The following is a 15,153-nucleotide window of genomic DNA, read 5'->3' on the forward strand; positions in this document are numbered from 1 at the left end:
TACTGAATAAATAAAACACAAGAATGGAACAGCTCACAGAATGCTCATTGCTCTTTGATTGTTTTCGTCACCTGTCATGGTGGCAGACATTACAGCACTGTGGTGCCTGGCTTCATACACCAGGAAAGAGTTTGAGAACAGTCAGGGTGCAAGTCTTGTGCTTGGTTACTTCTTGCTTGTTGCGCCTTGCACAGTGTTCAGAGTTGAGCGTTGTTTACCGCATTGCGTTAATTGATATGTTTAATGTTGCAGACAGTGGTGGTTTCTGACATGGGCAATATGAGCAACCATTCAGGGCGTTATCTTATTAGGGATGACACAAGATGAGAGATGAAATCAAGGCAAAACGAAGAAGAGTTTGAATTGATAATGATATTGTTTAAATGTATTTATTTATGTCATGTAGTGCGGGGCACAGGTCTTGGTCTTGACCTGGTCTCGAGTTAGGTGGTCTTGACTACAACACCAGTTGGTAGATTATTAATCAATTACTAAATGAATCATAGGAGTTTGTTCATGTTAGTTGTATCTTCCTAATAATGACCACATAAATTTCCCTCTAACTGAACCCTATGTTAAATGACCTATTGTCTGAAAATAGGAAGACAAAAGCACTTTCTGTTCCATTTATTGAAAAGTTTGACACTGAAACTGTTGTTCTCTGTGTTTTTCTCTGTGTTTTTGAGTTCTTTGTGTGTTTATTGAGTTTTTCTGAGTCTTGATTGTTTCCCAGGTGTGTCTCGTTTCTGTGATTACCCTCTGTGTCTTTAACCCCACCTGTGTCCTTTGTTCCTCGTCAGGTCCTTGTCGTATGCACCAGTCTGTCTTGCTGTCCTTCGTTTACCTTTTGCTACCAGTACTGAGCTTTGTTTACCGCTCTGCTGTGCTGACAGGGTTTTTGGACTGTTTTGAATATTTGGACATTTTCATCATTAAACTCTGTTTTTTCACTTCTACCTGGGTCCCCAGCGCTTGCCTCACCACACCTCACCTACACTTCATGACAGAAACAATTATATAGAATATAATCTTTCAACTAATATAGTATTTGATCGATTTTTAGCTGGACTAAATAGACTCAAAAAATGCCTTTTTCTGAAAGAACAGTAATTAAGATAATACTTTATTGATCTCCTGGGGGGAGGGGGCTGTTTGTCCCAGCATAGCACACAATAAAATTTTAAATAAATAAAGTATTGTAATAAGAACAAATATACAACAATAAATAACAATGAGCAGCGATAGTCTTAAGGAATTACACGTATCGCTCAGTATATTTCTAAATATATATTCAACATTTGAAGTGCACAGCTATAGTGGCTATATTATAAAGTCTGATAGCCTTGAGCAGACTTGCTGTAGCATCCTTTAGCTCCTCAGGCTGAAGTAGCCTGAGGAGCAGACCATGGTGTAGAGAAGATGAGAAACATTATCCTTGATAGGTCTGATCTTCTTCAACATTCTGCCTCACATCTCCTCTTCCAGTGGAGTCAGCTTGATCCCCACAACTCACTCAGCCTTTCTTATCAGTTTACATCTGCTTAAGTCCTTCACCTTCATTGCAGTACCCCAGGACACCACTGCATTGAAGATGGAACTAGCCACTGATGACTGAGAGCATGAAGAGCATTCTACTGCAGATGTTAAAAAGAGTCTGCTCGTGGCCTTTTTGTAGAGCACCTCAGTGTTCATAGTCCACTTTAGCTTCCAGTCTGATGTAACACCAAGGTATTTGTAAGATTGAACCTGCTCCACATCTGCCCCGAGATGGAGATTGGGAGCAAATGTATCTTCTTGTTGCAGAAACTGACAACTGACATTTCTTTGTTCTTGTTTACATTAAGCAGGAATTGGTTCTCTCTGCACCACATCACAAAATTGTCCATCAGTGTCCTGTACTCCACCTCCTGTCCCTCTTTCACACACCCCATGATAGCCGTGTCATCTGAGTACTTTTGCAGATGGCACAGTTTGGAACAGTACTTAAAGTCCACAGTGTAGATGGTGAATAGAAAGGGAGACAGCACAGTACCCTGGGGAGCTCCAATGTTACATACGAGACGGTCTGACGTTCAGCTCTATAACCTCACAAACTGAGATCTGGCTTTCAGATAGTCCATTGACTATCTGAAAGCTAGTCAAGGGACTATCTTTGAAAATTATCTTAACATTTTAGAAAAGAAACATTATTTGTACAACAGTCTGAGCTGAGATTGTTCCAGTTTTGGAAGAAAACGTGGAAAGAAAAACTTCTCAAATCCAGGTTGAGAAGTGATCCGCTTATCACCTGTGGATGCAACACAGGTGATAAGGTCCAGGGCTAATATTAATTGTATAGGTTAATCGGAATAATGATAATAATAAAGTAAAGAATTTCTAGAGACAGCTTTGCATTAAACAAGCTATGAAGAATCATCTGAGTTCTGGAAGTGGCTAGATTAATAACACACAAAAAAAGAAGAGAGAAAAAAAACAAAAAAACAAAAAAAAAAACGCTTGGATCCAGCTAACAATTATTCCACTGACGGGCTAGAGTTGGGCGGATGAAGAGAGCCAATATAGCGCTTGGTGTCATCAGGTGAAGCCAGGAACCTTTGACTCCCATTCTTGGTCATGATGAAAAGTTTGGCTGGGTAGAGCAAAGCAGGCTTGAGTTCTCGATCATACAGTTCTTTCATGATCCTGCAGTAAGCTGAGCGCTGTTGTAAGACCTCTGGGCAGTAATCTTCAAAAATGTGGAACAGGGTACCTTTGTATTTCAACTTGCCTCGTAACTCTCTGGCTTTGCGTGTAACAAGCTCCCTGATTAGATAGTTGTGGAAACACACAATTACAGCTCTGGGTTTCTCACCCGCGCCCGGTGTGCTCGATCCAGCGCTGGAGCCTTTTTCGTATTGAGACAATTTTCAAGTAATATATTAATAATGGCATAATAAAGCACATTCTCCCTCTTCAAGACAAATAATGTTTAATTTTGTAAAGAACATTTCACACTGGAACTGGAAGATATTATAAATTTCCCACAGAAATAGTCAATTAAACAATAAATAAATTGGAAATAAAAACCACACACCACCAAAACCATAAATAAAATGGATTTTGATGTCCCTGTAAACAAAATTTTCCTTCCAAATTAATAACCAAAACGGACATCATTGATCTATTTTAGTTCATCATATGATTGATTGATTGATTCGTTAATTGCATATTGGGATAGGCTTATTTAATAAACCTTTTTATTTGAACAGAATCAGATAAAATTTAATGAACGTGCTCTGAAGCATAAATGAGACTAATCTTTGGTAACACTTTATTTGACAGGGGTGCATAAGACTGACATGACACTGTCATAAACATGACATAATAACCCCTGTCATGAACATGAATAAGTCTTCATGAATATTTATAACTGTCATAAAGTGTCATTCATTCTTGGGGGCGCTATGGAACCGCAAGCCAAGATGGCAGCTTGAAGTGGACGCTCCGTGTGGCCTGCATAAAAACTTCAAAAATCCAGGATTAGGACTGTATACTGGACCTGAAAATGTCTAAATTGACCACTTTCAAGGACTGTGATATTTTTACATGAAAACATGGATCCCAAAAACCAGCTCATGCAGATATTTCAGTAACCGGTCAAGAGAAAGAGGGGACCGCTAGCACTACTAGCAAGTGTGACCTTAGCACGGTGCTAGCTGAACTTCGTTCGTTGCATTCAGAGTTCGGTGGATTTAGAAGCAAAGTGGACAGCATAGGTAACTGTATGGGTGAAATGATGAAGTCCATCGCCTCTTTGGAGAAAAACATAGCGGTGGTGAAGCAAAATGTTGCTGCTAATGCTACTAGACTGGAGGAAGCTGAAAACAGATTCATGTTGGCGGAGGAACTTTTAGAAGCTGGTACGCCTAATCTTACCAAAGCAATGAAACGGGTATCCTACTTGGAAGCTATGACCGTTGACCAGGAGAAACAAGGCTGAAGAAGAACCTACGCCTTTTTGGCCTCCGGGAGAGCGCTGAGGGTCAACAGTCATTGCTGGACTTTATACGGCTGGCTGGAGACCGATAGATCCTTCACCATTGAGAGGGCCCACCGCACCCTGGCATCTCTAAAATCGAACAAGCCCAGAGCAGTCCTCATCCGTTTTCTAAATTTCCAAGATTGGGAATTTGTTTTCCGCTCTACAAAACATTGCAACATTGAATGCGACGGAAATAAACTTTTTTTCATTCAATATCTTCCAGCAGAGACCATCCGACAGCGAGCCAACTTAAGGAAAGCGTTCACTGAAAAAGGAATGTTGATCTGACATCAGAGAAAAGATACAAGTGGTGGACTGGAAAACTGCATGTTTAAAAGCCCAAAAGCAGTCAATTAATACAAGGATAAAACTCCTTCAATACAAGTGGTTGATGAGAACTTGCATAACTCCAGTCAAAGTGAATCGCTGGGCACCTAACATCCCAGATAGCTGCAGGAAGTGGAAAAGGTACTTTTTTTCACTGTGTATGGGAGCATCCAAATTTACAGCAATATTAGAACTCAGTTGTCCAAACTTTGTCAAAGATTGTTGCAGTGAATGTACCTGCTGAGGCGAAAATGTGTGTTTTAAGTATTTACCCAGAGAACTGTGTTTTTAGTACCAGACAGTTAAAATTGATTGACTATGGACTCCTGCAGGCCAGGAGATTAATATCTCTACACTGGAAAAAAAAATGGACATACCCGTCAAACCACATGTGGGTAAAGGAGATGACATCATGTAAGGCTCTGAAGCTACTCACTTACATTGTCAGATGAAAGGGAGCAAAATCTAAAGAAACATGGTCACTGCTGACTGAGTTTCTGAAACACTACAAATGAAATTAAAGTTGCAAAGCAACCTCATGCGGCTGTCACAGCCAAGTGCTCCGGCACTTGGCCGCAAGTTGGCCGCAAGTTGCTCCGGCCAACTTGCGGCGGTGCAAGTTCTGGCACCGCCGCCCTTGCACCACCACAGAAGCTGTCACGCATTTTCCCCGCCCGATCGCCCGCCAGGCAACACACATGAATGCATTCGGCTGCACTCCCCGACGACTCACAAAAATGTGGTGCAGATTGGTCCATGTACGGCCTCCAAAAAGGCCTCCAAAGAGGGGGTCTTTGCAGCGCTTTGCTGCTCGGGCCTAATTAGGAGAACAGTGCAGATTGCTGAGTCTTTTTGTGTGTTTTTTATTATTATTTCTTTGTTTTTGTTTTCTGTTAAATGTACTGTTGACTTGTTTTTCATTGTTGTTTCTTTGTTTTTTATATTTGTTTACTTTAAGGACTAAGTTGTTAAATGTGAATCTTATGTCAAATGTATCACAGTGACTTCTTTTTATGTTGTAAAATTTAATAAATATAATGTTTAAAAAAGGTAAACAGTTCTTTCAATTATTATTTTTTGCTTTGCTTGTGTCAGCTATTTCCTTCGTTATAGCCTTCCTGTAACACTCTGACAACAGGGAGATATTCTTCCTGTCTTCATTTCCTAGGAGCAGCTCTTTGAAAGTGTCTGGAAATGCTCAGAAATTGTAGCTGAATTTAAAATTGAAGCCTTTTCATGAATTCAAACTTGGTGAATCTTCTGGACATTCTCAAAGTGGGTGATGACTCAATCCACTGAGGTCACTTAAAAAAAGGAACAAAAACAAATAAATAAAAAATATAACGTGATCTTAATTCAGTATTTATCTAAATACCATTCCAAGAATGTCCTTTGCTTCACACTGTCAGAATGGTAGACTGGCAGACAAAGGTTTAGTTAACGTGACTGGTTGTTATAAAGTGCAATACAGTTATTTCTTAATACAAGCAGCATAATGACTCGAGCTGAACAAAATTATTCTGATCAAATATTTGTTTGGCAGGAGTTCATACAGCCTGTTGTTATTCAGAATGCGTCATTTATTGTATAGTTTTAGGCACGAGTGTATCTTTTCACTTAATGAGCATTCAAAATTATTTCCAACTAGATACTCTGGCTTGTCAATATTTTCAAGAAGTTTATTAATAAATAAATTGACTACTGCTCCGCTGTCCCCACACACACCCCACACCCCCTTCACCTGGAGGAAACAGTATCACAAAAATGACTTACCTAAATTTCTTGGGGAATATTTCATCTGCTTCTTTGTCTTTGGTCAAACAGGGATTTCTTTCTCTCATGACTGGTCCTTGTTAGCATCCTCCACACCCCTAGCACATCTTCATTAGCATTCTTTTTTCCACCCCACCATGTCCTTTGGTTAAAATGGGTCTTCATGTGGCTAAAGTCAGTAAAGCAAAGAACACAAGCACTATGTCACTTCAGCCAAGTTGCTAAATAAATATAACGTTGACTAACATAGTAGCTTTTAATTTGCTTGATTAAAATTAGAGGGAAAAAATCTATTTGCCTGCCTTTAAAATATGTTTAAAGTTAATAGCTAACCTTACAGCTATGAAGTTTAATAACTTTAACTAACATTAACTTACAGCAAGGGAGCATTAGCTTGAATTGCTCTCAGTAAACATTACAAAGAAAGAAAAACCTAGTCAATGTTTTTTCTCAAAGAAAATGTATAGTTAAGACATATACCTCATATATATTAGGTAACACACTTCTTTTCAAACAGGAGGTCTGGCTGTTATAACCTGTGTTAGGGAGGCCAACAATATGGAAGATTTATTCTTCACCAACGCACTGCACCCCTATTCAATTTTTTATTTGAGTGGTCCGACGTTTTACCAATTGAATCCGATCAGTCATAGCACACCACACAAGCAGGATGATCGGTATCGCAAGCAAGTTGACAATCTTAGAATTTTGAAAATCGGGACAAAAAATTAAAAATTGTGCCATGTGAACTTGGCTTTAGCGCAAGGGTGGGGAACTCCAGGCCTCGAGGGTCGGTCTCCTGCAACTTTTAGGTGTGTCTCTACTTCAACACACCTGAGTCAAATAACGAGGTCATTTGCAAGACTCTGGAGAACCTGACTGCACTTAGAAGGTGAGTCATCTATTTGATTGAAGTGTGTTGGACCAGAGAGACATCCAAGAGTTGCAGGACACCTGCCCTTGAGGGCCAGGATTTCCCACCCCTGCTTTAGCGGGCACACCAACATGCAAAAGCCTTGTCTGACAGTTCATCACCCCACCACCCCCGGGCTGTTGTCAAGCCTTGACCGGTTCAAGGTGATAAAAAGGTTGGGGACCGCTCTTCTAGATGCTATAGCATAAACTTGAAAATATTTTTTTTCTTTCAAACGAAGGTCTGGCTTGTCCTTGGAAATGGTTCCAAGGACAAGTTTTTTGTCCTTGGAAAAAAAGAAAAAAATTTAAATCTGAAAGAAAACCAGGAGTGAGTGTTTGAATGTTTGCTTGTTCCTATAGGGCATTAAGGCCGTTCTAGCAGAGAGCTATGAAAGGATCCACCGCAGTAACCTGGTTGGAATGGGGGTGATCCCTCTGGAATATCTGCCTGGAGACACAGCTGCCAGCCTGGGGCTGAGTGGCCGAGAGCGCTACTCCATCATCATCCCCCGACAGCTCACCCCCCGCATGATCGTGGATGTGGAGGTAGGCACTGGACACTGCTTTCCTGCTGACACCTGATTGGCTCTGACAGTAGCACCTGTTTGTTTGGTTCTACTGCTTTCACAGCTGGACACAGGGATGACGTTCAAAGTGCGCATGAGATTCGACACAGATGTGGAGCTGACTTACTTCCACCATGGAGGAATTCTCAACTATATGATCCGCAAGATGTCACAAAACTGATCTGCTGGAAGACTCTCAGCTGTAAGCTCACCTGGAGAATAATCTTGTCCAAAGGTGCTCTGATCAGTTAGTCAGAGTTGAAGTTAGCTAATATTTCTTTGTTTGGTTCTGAATGGTAAGCAGCAAGCAAAATACTGAAAAATCCATCCTTATTTTTATTGTCATTTCTAGTCTTTTAAATGTAGCAATATTAAAAATATCCATCATTTTAAAAATATAAATGCACCAACTCATAATGTGAACTGTGTTTAGAGTATAAATCGGAGGAAGCATTGCAAGCATAAATATGCTGCGCAATATATCGACACTAACATCGGTATCGGCCAATACTAGTCATTTTTTAATATATGGATATCTTGTTGCTGTTTGCTTCAGGGGAGTTGGGGGCTGAGGTGAAGTTTGGTCTTGTGACACTGATAGTGATGCAGCAAAGGAGTAGTAGTAGTGAGTAGAGAAGTTAGTGGTGTGGTTGAGGTATTTTTAAAGGTTTCAAAAGGCAAGTAAAATTTGTATAATATATATATTTAGAGGTTTCCCAATAGATCTCTTTCACGATATCACAGTTTCTTGGCCGATACAAATATTGACCCTATACAATATCAACACGAACTATGCATAATTTTATTACTTGTCTTATGGTGTGGAATGTCAAGTGAAAGCACTTAGTGATGTGTGGAGCTCCTTCTCTTAAAGGAACATGACCCAAACTGTGATTACCCAAGAACTATTGTCTGTCTCCATTGATCCTTTTTCATGGTCGTTTTTTGGGACCAAGCTAAGCACTGTAGAAAGGTTGTAGGATAGATGTAATGTGAGCAGGTTAGGTGCTATGCTGATGCTAACAGAAGGATGGAATGTGATTAACACTATTGATCCCAGAACTCCCTGTCAGACATTACTCTTTGTCAGTAATTGCCTTACTCTCTCATTGATGCTTTGCTCTTGTGCCTCTGTGAAACTGTTTCATCATTGTACTTCAATGTAAGAACTCCAGATAAAAGTAAAAACTAAAGTGACTTATTTGGGGCAGTTTTATTGTCGTTTGTTTCTTCTATATCTTCAGGGTCACTTTCTATATATCAAATACTAAGAAATGACAAGATGATGTAGGGATGTTTTCCAGGCAGATTAATCCCTAAAAGCTCCAGAAATAGCCTCCCTGCTGGTGAAACTGACTGGGATGTTCTCACTAGAAAAGAACCAGACAGCTGCTGTTGCTGCTCTTCTGATATGAAGACAGGAAGGAGTAGCTTTATCTCTGATGCTCTTTGCCGTTACCCAGAAAATCTGAATGGAGCTTCCAGGTCACATCATGTACAAACATATAAGATTTGTTCTGATGCATCAGCACTTGATGAAAAGCTTTTGGGAGCCATATTTAGCATCAACATACTTAGAATCTTTTGATAATAAACAATAGTTTGTTGGTTTAGTGGAAACATTTGGTTCTCTAGATAAGAGGCTCCCAAAGTGCATCTCCGGAACCCCAGGGGGATCGCAAGATACCGAGGGGCGGGGGTTGTAAAATGGATTTCAGAATCATAGTGATGCGACTCCTTTGGAGTTTGTAGCACCAAAAGGGGCAAAATTAAATAAATATATATTGAAATAAATGCATTATCAATTAATAAAGTAATATACTTTTCAATCCTTTTATAAAACATTCATTTAAAAATATGTATTTGATCTCTATGTTTGAATAGCAAAAAATAATTATAAGTACTTTTAGTGGGCCGCCATGCCAGTCATGACCTTTAGTTAACAATGTTTCTGTAACCAGTGACCTGGTTTGGAAATTGATCTGATCTGATGTTTGGACATGTCTGAATGTTCCAGCAGGACGATGATGTCAGACGCATCAAAACAAAGCAGAAAATTAACAGCTACATCATACATAAGTGTTCATTAAATATGGATTTACGGTCCATACCAGAAAAACATTGGATATTAATGAGCTTTATTTTTTCTGATGAGAGGAGCAGTCATTATCCCAGGACCTCATGGAGGACCATGAAAACCTTTGTAGGAATCCTTGTCTTGACATGCAGAAGAAGCGATAAGCTTCCTCAACAAGAATCTGCCCGGTTCCTTCCTGTGAACCACTAAAGGTCAACACTCAGGTGTCAGAGGTCACCACACTAGTAGAAAATGTGTTGAGTTTAATGTGCTATGTGCAAATCCAACTTCCGAGCTGGAAAATTCAGCTGTAACAGTAATTGTTTTAGCATCCAATATAACTGCACCTCACATCAGCTGTGGGAAGTTAAAGTGAAAAAATATTTATTTTACAAGACATACTTGCAGCGCATCCAAAATCAATGCTACGTAAGTGTGGCAATGTGGCTTTTTTGAGTTATTATTGTACTAAAAGCAGGGTCACAAAGCATACACTGATCCGGGAGCCGCTGGAGTCAACACCAGTGGATGCACACAGCATTTGAAGAGGATCAAGCGCTGGCGAGAGGACCACGTCCCCCACCCGCCTTCCCTAGCTAAGACTCTGTTTTTAGCTTTACCAAAGACTTTTATTGACTGCTGCTTTTATATTTGCCACTACATTTTTTTATATTGACTTTATTGTAATAAACTATTATTAACTTCATCCGGCTTGTTTTTAAAGCATTGCTCACTCCTGCAATTACCTTTGGGTCTCATTCCTAGTTTTACTAGGCGGAGTTGCTGATATTCCCATTTTCCATTCATTTATATTAATACCATCACTAGGTGGCCACATAAGGACATGCAGCTCTAAACCGAACAAATAAAAAGTGATGAAAATAGTATTGTTCATAAGTGGTACAGTTGTGTTCCAAATAAAAGCAGTCCCACATCTCTAGAAAGGTAAATCACTGTTTTTGTTTGAATTTCAACTTCTACACTGCAAGTAAGTTTCTAGTAGGTTTATTAAAGGTATAGAAAACCAACAGACTCAACAGGCATTATATATAGATGCTGCTAGTTCTGTGAAACTGAATAATTTACTGAAAGGGGCGTGTTCAAAATAGCAGTGCTAAGTTCCATTAGTGAGGTCCTTGATTATGTGAAAAAGAAAACGGGTGTTAAATAGGTGACCCTTATTTAAGGATCAAGGCAACTGACGCTGCATATCCTGGATGTGCATTTGTTCTTGAAAAACAGAGTAACATGGGTTGTTCAAGACACTGTTCAGAAGAAGAGTGTTCTTTGATCAAGATGGGAAAACCCATAAAGAAGTTCAGAGACATTGTTCAGCTAAAATGGTATCAAATGCTTTAAAATGGCAGCCAAAGTCAGAAAGTTGAGCAAGAAAAAGAAAAAGAACTATTTAAATGGGTCACAGAATAACCAAAATGGCAAAGGCTCAGGCATTGATCAGCTCCAGGAGGATCAAAAAAGATCTGCGATTGCCTGTGAGTACTGCAACAATCAGACGATGTCTATGTGATGCCAAGCAACCAGCAAGAAGCCCCCACAATGTCCCATTGTTAAAAAACAAAAAGCAGCTACAATTTGCCAAAGAACATATTGACTCGCCTAAAAAGAAATGCCGTAATATTTTGTGGACTGATGAAAGTAGAATTGTTCTTTTTGGTTCAGGGCCACCGACTGTCAAACATCCTGCAAACTCTGAATTCAAGCCACGGTACACAGTGAAAATGATAAAGCCTGGTGATTCAAGCATCATGATATAGAGATGTTTCTCATATTATGATGTTGGTCCTTTTTTTATTGCATACTAGGGATCATGGATCAGTTTGAGTACACCAGAATACTGGAAGAAGTTATGTTGCCGTATACTGAAGAGGAAATGCACTTCAAATGAGCGTTTCACAAAGAAAAAAACTCCAAACACACCACCACGTGAGCAAAATCATGGTTCCAGACAAACAGAATTCAGTCAGCACAATTCCCAGACCTTAATCCCATAGAAAACTTGGGGCTAACATAAAAAATTTTGCTCATGAGGCAAAACCAAGAAATACAGCAGAATTGTGTAACATAGTACAGTTGTCCTGGGGTGCAATACCTGTTGAACGGTGCCAGAAGTTGGTTGACTCCATGTACCACAGATGTGAAGCAGTAACCATGGTTTTGCAACTAAATTCTACGGTAGTTTATTATCCTCAGGAAAGATGAATCTTCCAGAATTTCTTAGATTATATATAGTTCATTTTTAAGTTTGTAAAGAAAGATGTCAACACTGCTATTTTTTAACATTGAATTTTACAATATTTTACAGAAAGTCAAGAAATACAATTACTTTTTCCAGTTTTTTGCTTTGAAATAGAATGTGCAGTGTCTCCAATGTAACTGTGTTCATTAAAATACAATTTATGTGAAGAATTTTGAGGTTTACTCACCTTTTTAAACACACTGCTATTGTTATAAACAAAACTGCACTGTGAACTATGGCTTATTGGAATCCTGACTCTTGGAATCCTGAGATGAATGAGAGGCTTATTACAGAGAGCTGGTGGATCGCTTTGTGTCATGGTGTAGAAACAATGATCTCCTCTTCAATGTAAACAAAACAAAGGAGATGATTGTAGATTCCAGAAGAAATGGTATTAGATCAAACCTTATTTCCATCATTGGACTTCTCCAAATGGAGGTGGTTGAGGCATATAAATACATTGGTGTTCATCTGGACATCAAACTGGATTTGTAATCCAACTGTAGTCAGTGGGGTCAAGGTGTCAAGGTTCACTACTTAAAGCCTCTTATCCAGGTTTTAAGTAGGTAAAACAATGAACTGCCAGTACTTCCTCTAATGTCATAGAGTCATGGTACAGAAGCACAAATATCTGTAATTTTATTTTATAAAGAAATTGAAATAGTAATGCAGCCACGTTTAATAAACTTGACACATCCATGGGGTTACTGTGGACACTGAAACATAAGATTGAAAAAATAAATATATAATTAAACTAACAAATTCAGGTTTACTCATCCTGTGAATAATTAATACTGTTTTGTTTTGCAAATATTCATATTCCAACCCCTAACAGGTCACCATTGAGGAATCACTGACTTAAAGCGGGTTCCTAGTTTTTGCTGAAAGCTACCTGTGAGCCAGTTCTGCCCTACCGCAAGTGTAATAAGACATTTCCAGTAGAAACTGGACCAAAAATACTCAGTGGTATTTGGTGTTTTGGCAGTGAATGATCAGTGAACTCCTTCAGCAGCACAGTCCCAGTCGACCGGGCTCCCGCAGGCCGACTGCCGCTCAGCAGCACGTTGTTAGCGTTTTAGTTTCAGCCGTGAAGCTTAGTGTCCAGTTAGCACCAGTCCTCCTCCTCCCGCTCCCTGATGAAAGAAGCTGATAAAAAGAAAGCCCAGTTAACAGCAACAGCTTTCAGTGGAGCATTGATGGCAGCTTCTGTAGAGAAGTTTGTTTAGATGTGGAGTTAGAGCAGGAGTGGTGAGGTTGAGATGTGATGCTCTTCACTGACACAGACTACTTCTATCAGTTCCATAATTATGATTATAATCCATCGTTTTGGTTTGGATTTACTGTGTCTGGCTTCTAGTGCAGAATGATGACATGTCTCACATCAATGACATAAAAGTCACTTTATATACTTTCATATATGTATCCGATCCCTAAAATAACATGAAGCTACATATTTTTTAAAGTTTAATTAGTAGTACTTTTATAACAAATTTATGTCAGATCATGATTTCTTGGTTAATGTCAAGTTGTCATGAAGATATTTTGAATGTCAACTTTGTATTAAAAGTGTCATGATTTACCAATTGACACTTTATGACAACAGTCATAAATATTCATGAAGACTTACTCATGTTCATGACAGGTGTTATGTCATGTTTATGTCAGTGTCATGACAGTCTTATTCACAACCCGTCAAATAAAGTGCTACCTTTGTTTTTTATTGTTTTCTGCTGTCTGTGCAGCAGCTGAGCTGTAGGGGAAACATGCAGACTGATGTGACATACAGGTGTGAAGAAATGATGACTCAATTCTGCATCATTAAGCTTTTTGAAAGGTTGGCTCTGTGATATGACTGCAAAGTTAAAACATAAGTTAGTGTTTACTGCTTAGAGTGAGCAACTAATTTCACATTTAACATATTGCCATGGTTTCTGATGAAATAATGAACTTTTCATCTACAATAAATATCTTCTCAGTCTGTCAGAAAGTGACAAAGATTGTTCATTAGCCAAATTCTTGGCTTTCTGTCTGGCTTTGTTGATCTGCATCTTTCTTCCTTTTTCAGGTTTGCTTGACATCTAGTCTGATACAATTTAAAAACATACAAAAGAACAGGAGATCTAACATTCTCCAGGTGACACTTGTTACTAGTTGTAACAAGACTTTATTTGAGAAAACCTATGAGAACTTATGTTTCTTCAGAGTATACTGCATTAAGTTAAGAGTCAAGTTTAAAATTCACAGTGTTTCTCTGCTTGCATAAGTTCAACGTGAACTGCAAATATAACCCATAGTCAAACTTTTAGAGGTGTGTGTTGAGCATGCAGTGAGAATGAAATCTTTGTGAACAAAAAATGGATCCACGAATAGTTGAACAATTAGCCTAAATATGTTCTAATATTCTTATTAACAAAATAAATTACCATACTGTTTGTGATACACAAAAAACTTTATTGCTTCCGAAATTTTATATCTTATGTTATTTTTTTCACCCCTTGAGGTCGCCATTTTTACATGCGTGCAATGCATGCTGGGTCGATGCATAGTACTGTAGATTTTGTTCTGGAATCTACAGTACTATGAGTTATAATGTATCATAAACAGTAATCTTTTAGTTAATATGAAAATTAAAACATATTTATGCCAACATGTTCAACTAATCGTAGATCCATTTAACAAACTAGAATGCAAAACTGAATCATTAGTGTTTGTTGCTAAGGCGCTGAGGTTGCTGTGGTGTCCCCTGCTGCTTTTTTCAAATCAGTCTGTGGTGTCAGGTCACCAGTTTATCCATTAACACCAGTGCTGAAGAGGAACTGGGTAACCTGTTAGAGACTGTTTTTTAAAGAAGTGTTTCTTCTCACTGTTCTACAGTACCTTATGTTTCTCACTGAATTCTGGTTGATTTCACTTTTGCAATTTAGTCCAGCTGTGTATTTTAGTCCCATTCATCATGTATTCACTAAAAGCAAGTTTTTGTTCCGCCAGCATCTATAATGACAGCAGCAAACTTTCTTTGGTTGAAGATGTTCTCCCTCGTTTGAAGTTTGTAGCTACAGACAGATGGAAAAAGCCAGTGTGAGGGGAGGGGTGGAGGTTGCATGTGATCCACACATGCATGACTCTGCTCAAGGTCCAGCACACCTACAGGACATATCCAGAAATAAATAATCCACCAGACTGAGGGCAGAGAAGGAAGGACTGCTCTTACAAATCA

The 15,153-nt window shown here is 39.0% G+C and overlaps 1 protein-coding gene and 1 long non-coding RNA gene across 3 annotated transcripts in view; one reads left to right on the forward strand and one right to left on the reverse strand.

Moving 5' to 3' along the window:
- LOC122820026 overlaps positions 1 to 7,390 on the reverse strand; it is a 34,408-nt gene extending 27,018 nt beyond the window's left edge. The window contains exon 1 of the long non-coding RNA XR_006368713.1: positions 6,122 to 7,390. This is a non-coding gene — a long non-coding RNA (uncharacterized LOC122820026). The remainder of the gene's footprint in view (positions 1 to 6,121) is intronic.
- aco1 (aconitase 1, soluble) overlaps positions 1 to 8,816 on the forward strand; it is a 46,729-nt gene extending 37,913 nt beyond the window's left edge. For both annotated transcript variants that reach the window (XM_044097183.1, XM_044097184.1), the window contains 2 exons: positions 7,397 to 7,582; positions 7,667 to 8,816. In XM_044097183.1, coding sequence (XP_043953118.1) covers positions 7,397 to 7,582; positions 7,667 to 7,783 — 303 coding nt within the window. In that variant the 3' untranslated portion in view covers positions 7,784 to 8,816. The remainder of the gene's footprint in view (positions 1 to 7,396; positions 7,583 to 7,666) is intronic.
- Positions 8,817 to 15,153: the final 6,337 nt, after the last annotated feature.

The sequence above is a fragment of the Gambusia affinis genome, linkage group LG18 (assembly GCF_019740435.1).
Source record: "Gambusia affinis linkage group LG18, SWU_Gaff_1.0, whole genome shotgun sequence".
Classification (NCBI taxonomy): domain Eukaryota; kingdom Metazoa; phylum Chordata; class Actinopteri; order Cyprinodontiformes; family Poeciliidae; genus Gambusia; species Gambusia affinis.